Raw genomic sequence first — 10,683 nt, 5'->3', positions numbered from 1 at the left:
AATTTACATTTGACATATCACGATGACAACAATGAATTTTATAAATTTATTAAGCGTGAACAATTATTCTATGGCCCTGAATTAAAGATGTTGGCATGTTTTATGGGCTTGAATTGACTATGGGTAAACATGTTTTCCATATTAATAATAAAATTGATAATGTTACTAATAATGTCATTAATAATGTTTATGATAATATTATTAGATATCATTTTTGTGATTCAACCCATTAATAATAAAAAAATTATTATGAATCTTAACATTTTTATTGTTAATATCGTTATGTTATTAATATTAATGTTATTATTTAGATATTATGAATAACATAAAGACTAACATTAATAGTAATAACAATACTGATAAGAATATTAATATAACATAATAGCAACATTACATTAAAATAGAATGAATTATTATACGTAATAACATTATTATTTTCCTCATAAAAAAATCCCTAATTTCATTTCAAAAAACCACAAAACCACAAAATTACATTTTGCATGGGTATAGAAATACACATTCATCAGATGCCTTATGAAATACCCTTTTAGCTATAAAATCCGATTCTTGGGCTTACTACTCACCTTCCCATACAAAAAGTAAAAATTACACACTGCAGTTGTATTTAAAAAAAACACATTCAAAATAAAGATTATGTAATCAACCCATATGACTATCTAAAAACCTAATTATAGACCTTCTTTCCATCTATAAAAACATAATAGAACCAAATAGTTCCAAAAATCATTAAAACAATTTTCTTCCATTTATAACAAAATAACTTTTCACAAAAATATTATTAGATAATTGTGTGTCTTTATGTCTTTATGAGAGCTTCATTTTCCTTTTTAGTTCAACAGCTAAGCTTGCTCTAATATTTCTATAAATGTTAAATAATAAAATTTAAAATGATCTACCTTCTTTATTTCATAAAATGTCACTACCCCATATCCAGCTGAAAGCCTTCTTTAGAGAGAGTTTCTGTATCCTGTTGCTTTCCCTATAGACATGGAAGCAAATAGAAACATCTAAAGTTGCTAAACTAAAAATCGAATTTCATTTCGAATTCGAACTCGATTTCTTGGCGAATAAATTCGGCGAATTTGGAGTCAACAAATTTGCCTATGACACTGAAATTTAGTAAAGGTAGTAAATGCAGTAGTATTATGTGCATGGTTTTTTTTAAGTTTCTAGTGGGTTTATGCAATCCGTGTGCTTTTGTTGGGGACCCACAGTTTTCGTTATAGTCGAGGATGTGGCATGGGGTGGTGGGACCAGGACTTTTTCCTTCCCCTCCTCTAGGCTCAAGGTAAACATCCTTCCCCCCTCTAGGCTCAAGGTAAACAATAAAAGTTAAAACTTGTGTACTCAACGGTCATGTATATTTTGTGATTGTAATTTGTTTCTCAATTCGAATTAAATAAGTTTATTTTACAGTTTAGTATGATGTGTAATGTTGTTTATCTCTTATCAAAACTAAAATTTTCTTATGTTCACTAAAATAAAATAAAAAATTTAAAAACCAAAAAAATAAATAAATAAATTATACAAAACATTTAAACAATATTTACTCATGTTGGAAATAATACTGAGAGGGGGGGGGTGAATCAGTATTATCAGAGTTATAAAACTTTTTCAATGCTGAGAAACATATACGCTACTTTCGTTAAGTGAACCAGCGTGTACACGCAACTGTGAATAAAGAAAACAGCGTATAACTAGAAATCTTATAATTCAGCCAGTTTATCTTCAGTTAAGTGCATGAGGACATTATTCACCATATTAAGAGTAAACAGATGCAGTAGAACAGATCACACAGAAACCACACACATGAACACCAAGATATAAGGTGGAAACCCAATGTGGGTGAAAACCACCTGCTGCAAGTCGTCTCTATCTTTCTTTAATATGAAACTTCAGTTTACAATCTTTTTGTACTGGTGCAGCCTTATACCAGTACGCAGGCTACAACCTGCAGAAAGCTACAACCTTCTCTCGTTCTCCAAACTTCCTTGGAAGGGAGCTCCAACCCCCTTTGCTCTTGTACTAGCTAAGATACTAGTACGTAGGTGCTGACCTACAATCTTCTTTCTTTCAGGTACCACCTTTCATACATTTTCAGACTGGATATTACTGAAGCACAACATTACAATCTGTAGACCACAATTCATTCAACTTTCACAATAGATCATTGAAGCATAAAACAACCAATACTAGCATCATCAAACTTTGAATCACTGAACCACTGAACCCTGTCAATCACCAGTTACCAGAACACAGAGCAGACTGCAGAACTCTGCAATAACAGTCAGACCCAACTGTAACTCAAAAATCAAGCTCCAAAATATATACGCTACTTCAATGAGAGAAAACCGCGTATACACGCGCTTTTACCGAGGCCAACCTGCGTATAGATCTAAAAATAAATTCTATCAACTTGCAGCTGTACCAGACATCAGTTAGACCCAGAACATAACATTGCGTTAGTATGTAGATCTAGAAATACGCATAATCAACCATATCAAATAGAGCATTTCAAATCATTAGATCCCGATCTATCCTTTAGATCTAGTCTTTCATCAACCGAAGAGATCTCTCCTTAGCTTAGATCAAGCAACCCAGAACCTGCACCAGATCTCTTTCTTCTTCAGATATTCAAGCCTTTACTGGATGATTTGCCTAATGATCTTCTCCTCCTTATATAGCCTTAGGCCTTGTTCAATACCAAGGGCCAAACCATAGAAATCCAATACCATCAACTTAGAAACTAGGGATCAACACGTCTGTCGAGATATTTTGGTCCAAATACATAGGCTCAAGTACCGAGGACTAACTACCATGGACCAAAGAGAAGCTTCCCGACCTATACGCGCTTTTCTGTTCATATATCTGCGTGCATACGCTCTTCCGTATATATATAACCTGCGTATACGCAACTTAGTATGCATATAGACGGCGTGTATACGCAACTTGGACTTGATTAATCGGCGTATATTAGATTTCTCTTTATTCTGTAGTCTGAACGGAGATCTGTCATCAAAGAGAGTTGCCATCAAGGACAATACCTGTATCAAAGCGTCACTCCTGTGCCAAAATGCCAACAATCTCCCCCTTTGGACTTGATGGCAACCTCAAGATCCTTAGAATCATCCTCCCCCTTTGTCATCAAGGGCAAAGGGCTATGCTCCCCCCGAGTACATGCTGATACCTCTGCTTGACTGTGCTGAATCATGCTCCCCCTGACTGTAGGCCAGATCTGCAAAAGATGTTCTTCAACAAGAACCAAGACTTCTACACTATAAGGAACCTTCCTATCACCAAAAGACTCAATACATACATCCATACTCCCTACCAAGAGGGAACACATCAGAAACAACCAATTATATTACATCAATCATCCCAGGCATAGTGGGGAGACCAACATAGGCCGTTACATGGCCTTGACATCATAAAAGATATATCACAAAAGAGATATATGACATAGAGACAACAGATCTAGACCAAGACTTATGAAAGTCACCAGCAGCATCTGATAAACATCTTTTAGATCAGCAACCAGGATTTCTTTCTGAGCTCCTTCTCCTGAAACCAATAACCAAAACATCTAAATGCCAACAATGCTTTATGAGACTTTTAATCTGCTCCCCCTGAACCTGTGCCTGCTGCACCTCCTGAAACTGTGTCTGAAGGATTCTGACATATCCATCTCAGACCTTTTCAAACCAGAGTTTGCCCTTTCTGCTCAGAACTCCATATACGCGTTTTATCCTGCACAAAACAGCGTATGAACGCGGATATACTCTCTGCAACAAGCGTACACCATACACGCGACGTTCTCAGCATAAAGCCGCGTGTATACGCGGATATACCTTTAGTAACTTGCGTATACCAACTTTTCTGTAGAACAGACAAACTTCAACAGCAGGATGAAGCATCAACTACTCCCAGCTTTTGTCTGAGATATTCAAAAGTTTCCCTGGGCAGTGGTTTTGTGAGAATATCAGCAACTTGTTCCTTAGAAGGAACATACTCCAACTTGACCTTCTGCTCAAGCACTTGTTCCCGGAGAAAATGGTACTTGATTGGTATGTGCTTGGTCTTTGAGTGCATGACTGGATTCTTTGAAATGCTGATTGCACTAGTATTATCACATAAGATAGAAACTGGTGGAGTGCAAGTGATTTGAAAGTCCTGCAAGGTCTGCATCATCCAAAGAAGTTGTGTGCAACAAGATGCCGCAGCCACATATTCTGCTTCAGCTATAGATAAGGCAATCGAACTCTGTTTCTTGCTGAACCAAGATACTAATCTGGAACCCATGAAGAAAGCACCACCACTTGTGCTTTTCCTATCATCCACACTTCCAGCCCAATCTGCATCTGTGTAAGCATGAAGAGTGAGATCTGTATTTCTAGGATACCATAAGCCATAGTTTTGGGTCCCTTGAAGATACTTGAAGATTCTTTTGACTGCCTGAAGATGAGTTTCCTTTGGGTTGGCTTGAAATCTTCCAACAATTCCTACTGCATGTGTAATATCTGGTCGGGTACCTGTCAAATAGAGCAAACTCCCAATCATGGATCTATAAGTGGGTTGGTGAACTGTTGCTGATTCATCATTTGCACTGAGGCTGCATCCTGTAACCATGGGTGTACATACTGGCTTTGACTCTTCCATGCCATACTTCTTCAAGATCTGCTTGAGGTATTTTGTTTGAGACAAGAAGATACCTCCTCCATTTTGTTGAATTTGCAATCCAAGAAAATATGTCAATTCTCCAAGTAGTGACATTTCGAATTCTTTCTGCATAACCGAGGCAAAGTTTTGACTCATAGTCTCTTCATTGCTGCCAAAGATAATATCATCTACATAAACAACAAGAATTAGCAATTTGCTATTTTCAACTTTTATATAGAGATTGCTATCTGCTGATCCTTTTGAAAAGCCTTGTTGGTGAAGATATTTGTCCAACCGATAGTACCAAGCCCTTGGTGCTTGTTTGAGTCCATAGAGAGCTTTTTTCAATCTGCATACAAGGTTTGGATCATTCCCAAGAATGAAACCATCTGGCTGCTCAATATATACTTCTTCTTCTAAGTCTCCATTCAGAAAGGCTGATTTCACATCCATTTGAAATACCTTGAAGTTTTGAAAGCTTGAAAGAGCAAGGAACATTCGGATAGCCTCAAGTCTTGCCACAGGAGCAAAGGTCTCTTCAAAATCTATTCCTTCTTGCTGTGCATACCCTTTACAAACAAGTCTGGCCTTGTTTCTAATTACTTCTCCATTTTCATTCAATTTATTCTTGAAGACCCATTTTGTTCCTATTACATTTTTATCTTTTGGTCTAGGAACTAATTCCCAAGTGTTGTTCTTTTCGATCTGCTCAAGTTCTTCATCCATTGCTTTGACCCAACATTCATCCTTGCATGCCTCTTTCACATTTTGTGGTTCAGTGGAGGAGAGTAATGCCAAATAGCTTGAAGCTTCTGCAAGTGTCCTTCTTGTTTGTACTCCTGCTTCTTTCTGCCCCACAATCTGAGATTCCGGATGATTCTTTTGAACATATCTGGATGGAGTCTTCTCTTCTATTCTTGTCTGCTCCTCTGGTTCTTCCTGAGGTTCTTCTTCTTCTTGAGGTTCTTCTTCTTCATCATTCCGTCTTTGAGGGTAGCCTTCATCTTCTTCAATGTCTTCATGGTGAACTTGCCTAGGAATATATCCCTTCTCATCAACCACTACATCAATGCTGTCAACAATTTTGCCAAGCCTTTTATTGTAGCACTTGTATGCTTTGCTATGTGGAGAATAACCAAGAAGAATGCCCTCATCTGCTCTTGGTTCAAGTTTGCCAAGTTGCTCATCAGTATTTTTAATATAACATTTGCTCCCAAAGATTTTGAAGTGCTTCACCGAAGGAGTCTCACCACTCCAGAGCTCATGAGGTGTTTGAGTGCTGTTTACTCGGACATTTGTTTTGTTAAGAATAATAACCGCAGCATGTGCAGCTTCACCCCAGAAGGTTGCCGGAGTACCTGATTCATCAAGCATAGCACGAGCCATTTGTTGGATTGTTCTGTTCATTCTTTCCACAACCCCATTTTGCTGAGGAGTTCTAGCTGTAGAGAATTCTCTTCTTATCCCATATTCTTCACAGAAATCGAAAAATTCGTTTGAGGTAAACTCCCCACCTCTGTCAGATTTGAGGCACTTAATTTTGTGTCCTGATTCATTTTCAACCAAGGCTTTGAAGGATTTGAATTTTTCGAATGCTTCATCTTTGTGCTTCATGAGCCCTAACCAAACAAATCTGGAGAAATCATCAATGAATAATATCAGATATTCTTCTCCTCGAGGTGTCCTCTTCCTAAATGGACCACATACATCTGTATGGACTAGCTCGAGAGGCATGCTAGCTGATCCTTCCTTCTCTGGAAAGTTAGTTCTGGTTTGCTTTCCAAATTGACAAGATTTGCATATGGTATTGTCTGGAATTTTGATATCTGGAAGACCACGAACTGCCTGATATTTGCATGCTTTCCTTATTTGTGAAAAGCTTAGATGTCCCAACCTTCGATGCCATAACCAGTGCTATTCATCCTTGCTTAGATAGCATTGTTGTTGCCCTTCTTCAAATATGTACAGATTATTTGGAGTTCTTTTGCCTTTGAGTACTGTTTTACCTGTATCAAGATCACGAACAATACATCCATTTGATCTGAAACAAACCTCGATTCTTTGATCACACATCTGGCTGACACTTAGAAGATTATGCTTCAATCCATCAACATACAAAACATTTCCAGCTTTGACCTTTCCTTTTAACTGAGCAATGCCTTTTCCTTTTATAGTTGCAGGAGTATCGTTTCCAAAAGAGACTTTCTTTCCTTTTTCTAGAACAGAATAAGATTCAAGTTTTTCTTTATCACCTGTCATATGCTTCGAACATCCACTGTCAATGTACCATAGATTTTCCTGTCCCTCTGCATAAAATGCTATTCCACATCTTTCTGTTTGAGGTTCCTTTATTCTCCATGTTTTGGTGCTTGAGGCTTGCTCCTTTTTCTGCTGAAACCTGCTCCTTCATTCAGATTCTTTATGACCAAAGTTATTGCAAATAGAACATTCGAATTCATTTTCAAGAACCAAAAAGTTGTTATAGGTCCTTTTTGTCATCCCTGTCATACTTCTTTGTTTTTGAGCTTCCCTAGTCATGATTGTTTTATATGCAACACATTGAGCTGCTTTGTGACCAAAATTATGGCAAGAAAAGCATTGTCCATTGAAGAAGCTTCTGCGGTTATTGAATCTACCTGCCAACTGATTGTAATTTCTATTTTCATCTATTCTTGAACCAAACTGAGAAGATTTTACCTGTGGCTGGTTGTAGCTTTTGTTCACCCTTAAGATGGATTGCCCCTGATAGTTTCTGTTTGCATTTTGTCCCTGCTTTACCTGATTATCTTCATTGTTCTTCTGCTCATTTCTTCTTGCCGCATCAAGATAACTTTTTGAGGTGGATGCTTGAGAGGTTTCTCCATTGTAACCCAAACCTGTCTTGTTTAGAGGAGACCGCTGCACATTGATAATCTCATCCAAAGCTTCAGATCCTTTGACAAACTTAAGATTAATAGCTTTTGTTTTCTCAATTTCTTTTCTGAGACCAACAATTTCACCTTCTAGTTTTTCAAGATGTTTTTCTTTTTCATCAATTTGAAATTGTAGAGTATCAATGATCACATTCTTTTCTTCTATACATCTCTTGAGTCTAGTAATTTCATCATAGAGGTTATTCACATCTACAGCATCCTCATAATCATCATCTTCAAATGCCATTAACAACTTATATTTATTACCTTGTTCATCTTCATCACTTTTTGATAAACCATCACTATCTTCATGGGTGTAGTAGCTTTTCTTATTTGCACTTTGTTTCTTGTTCCATCTAGCAGGTTCCTTTCCTTTATCCTTATAGGGACATTTTGCAGCATAATGACCTACTCTTCCACAAGCAAAGCATTTGAAAGGTAGCTTACCTCTGAACCTTCCAGAACCCCTTTGAAGATTTCTGACAAAATTTGATTCTTCTTCCTCTTCTTCTGGAACATGGCTTGCTTCATAGTAATCTTCTTTGCCTGATGCCTTAAAAGCAGCTTCCCTTCTGTCTGATGGACCTCCCTTTCTCATTTCATAAGCAGTTAGAATTCCATGTAGCTGAGACATAGTGAGAACACGAAGATTTTTCTTTTCTTCTATTGCAGATACTTTAGATTCAAACTTGGGGGATAATGATCTTAGAATCTTTTGAACTACTATAGCCTCTTTTATTTCTTCACCCAAATTTTTCATACAATTAACAATCTCATCTACCCGAAGAAAATAATTAGCAACACTTTCATCATTATACATCTTGAGAGTCTCATATTGAATCCTGAGAGTTTGAAGTTTAGCTTGTTTTACCTGTTCATCTCCTTCATAGCTCGTGACCATTTTGTCCCATATCTCTTTTGCTGATTTGAAGTGCATTACCTTCATGAATTCAGTTTGGGATATACTTCCTAACAGAGTACTGACTGCTTTTGCATTTGTTTCATACTTCTTTTTCTCAGCTGGATCTGTAGGAGTAGCTGAAGGAAAAGCATAGCCTGTTTCTACAATGTCCCAAACTTCTGTACCAAGAGATTGAAGATATGCAGTAACTCTTACCTTCCAATAATTGAAGTTTGTCCCATCAAAAATTGGTGGCCTGATTGATGCTTCTCTCTCGTAGTTGCTCATGATGAACGATCTACCTTCAAGCGATCAAGCTTCTCTGAAGGACCTGCTCTGATACCAATTGTTGGAAATAATACTGAGAGGGGGGGGGTGAATCAGTATTATCAGAGTTATAAAACTTTTTCAATGCTGAGAAACATATACGCTACTTTCGTTAAGTGAACCAGCGTGTACACGCAACTGTGAATAAAGAAAACAGCGTATAACTAGAAATCTTATAATTCAGTCAGTTTATCTTCAGTTAAGTGCATGAGGACATTATTCACCATATTAAGAGTAAACAGATGCAGTAGAACAGATCACACAGAAACCACACACATGAACACCAAGATATAAGGTGGAAACCCAATGTGGGTGAAAACCACCTGCTGCAAGTCGTCTCTATCTTTCTTTAATATGAAACTTCAGTTTACAATCTTTTTGTACTGGTGCAGCCTTATACCAGTACGCAGGCTACAACCTGCAGAAAGCTACAACCTTCTCTCGTTCTCCAAACTTCCTTGGAAGGGAGCTCCAACCCCCTTTGCTCTTGTACTAGCTAAGATACTAGTACGTAGGTGCTGACCTACAATCTTCTTTCTTTCAGGTACCACCTTTCATACATTTTCAGACTAGATATTCCTGAAGCACAACATTACAATCTGTAGACCACAATTCATTCAACTTTCACAATAGATCATTGAAGCATAAAACAACCAATACTAGCATCATCAAACTTTGAATCACTGAACCACTGAACCCTGTCAATCACCAGTTACCAGAACACAGAGCAGACTGCAGAACTCTGCAATAACAGTCAGACCCAACTGTAACTCAAAAATCAAGCTCCAAAACCGCGTATAAACGCGCTTTTACCGAGGCCAACCTGCGTATAGATCTAAAAATAAATTCTATCAACTTGCAGCTGTACCAGACATCAGTTAGACCCAGAACATAACATTGCGTCAGTATGTAGATCTAGAAATACGCATAATCAACCATATCAAATAGAGCATTTCAAATCATTAGATCCCGATCTATCCTTTAGATCTAGTCTTTCATCAACCGAAGAGATCTCTCCTTAGCTTAGATCAAGCAACCCAGAACCTGCACCAGATCTCTTTCTTCTTCAGATATTCAAGCCTTTACTGGATGATTTGCCTAATGATCTTCTCCTCCTTATATAGCCTTAGGCCTTGTTCAATACCAAGGGCCAAACCATAGAAATCCAATACCATCAACTTAGAAACTAGGGATCAACACGTCTGTCGAGATATTTTGGTCCAAATACATAGGCTCAAGTACCGAGGACTAACTACCATGGACCAAAGAGAAGCTTCCCGACCTATACGCGCTTTTCTGTTCATATATCTGCGTGCATACGCTCTTCCGTATATATATAACTTGCGTATACGCAACTTAGTATGCATATAGACGGCGTGTATACGCAACTTGGACTTGATTAATCGGCGTATATTAGATTTCTCTTTATTCTGTAGTCTGAACGGAGATCTGTCATCAAAGAGAGTTGCCATCAAGGACAATACCTGTATCAAAGCGTCACTCCTGTGCCAAAATGCCAACAACTCATAAAAAAATTTACACATGAAAAAATTGAATCTCTCACTCATATTAAATCTATATAATCCCTATTTAAAATGAATCTATACTAATCTAGTATATAATTTAAAGTTTTGATACACATAGTGAATGTTTGTAGCCATCATGCTTATTCATCCATCATCATTTTGAAATCGAACAACAATGACTAGGATTTTTGTTGAGGTCTTGAGTGTTCAAACACTACATACTCTAGCTTAAAATGTTTAGCAATATCCTATGAGTTTGGACTCAAACTATCCTTAAGGTCCACTATCAACATATTTTCAACAATTGTATCTAAGTCACAACCATTGGCAACCAGGGAAT

The 10,683-nt window shown here is 37.4% G+C and overlaps 1 protein-coding gene across 1 annotated transcript in view; it reads right to left on the bottom strand.

The window, feature by feature from the left end:
• Window positions 1-940: 940 nt before the first annotated feature.
• The window catches only part of LOC149148651 (pectinesterase/pectinesterase inhibitor 3-like), a 101,769-nt gene continuing 92,026 nt past the window's right edge, over window positions 941-10,683 (bottom strand). Inside the window, exon 4 of the mRNA XM_089442239.1 lies at window positions 941-1,000. Coding sequence (XP_089298365.1) covers window positions 941-1,000 — 60 coding nt within the window. The remainder of the gene's footprint in view (window positions 1,001-10,683) is intronic.

This window comes from Pinus tabuliformis, chromosome 9 (genome assembly GCF_031772625.1).
Source record: "Pinus tabuliformis cultivar Carrire ecotype Pingquan chromosome 9, CPIR1, whole genome shotgun sequence".
NCBI classification, from domain to species: Eukaryota; Viridiplantae; Streptophyta; class Pinopsida; order Pinales; family Pinaceae; genus Pinus; species Pinus tabuliformis.
Note: the sequence above shows the minus strand (reverse complement) of the source record. Positions and strands in the feature narration are given on the sequence as shown.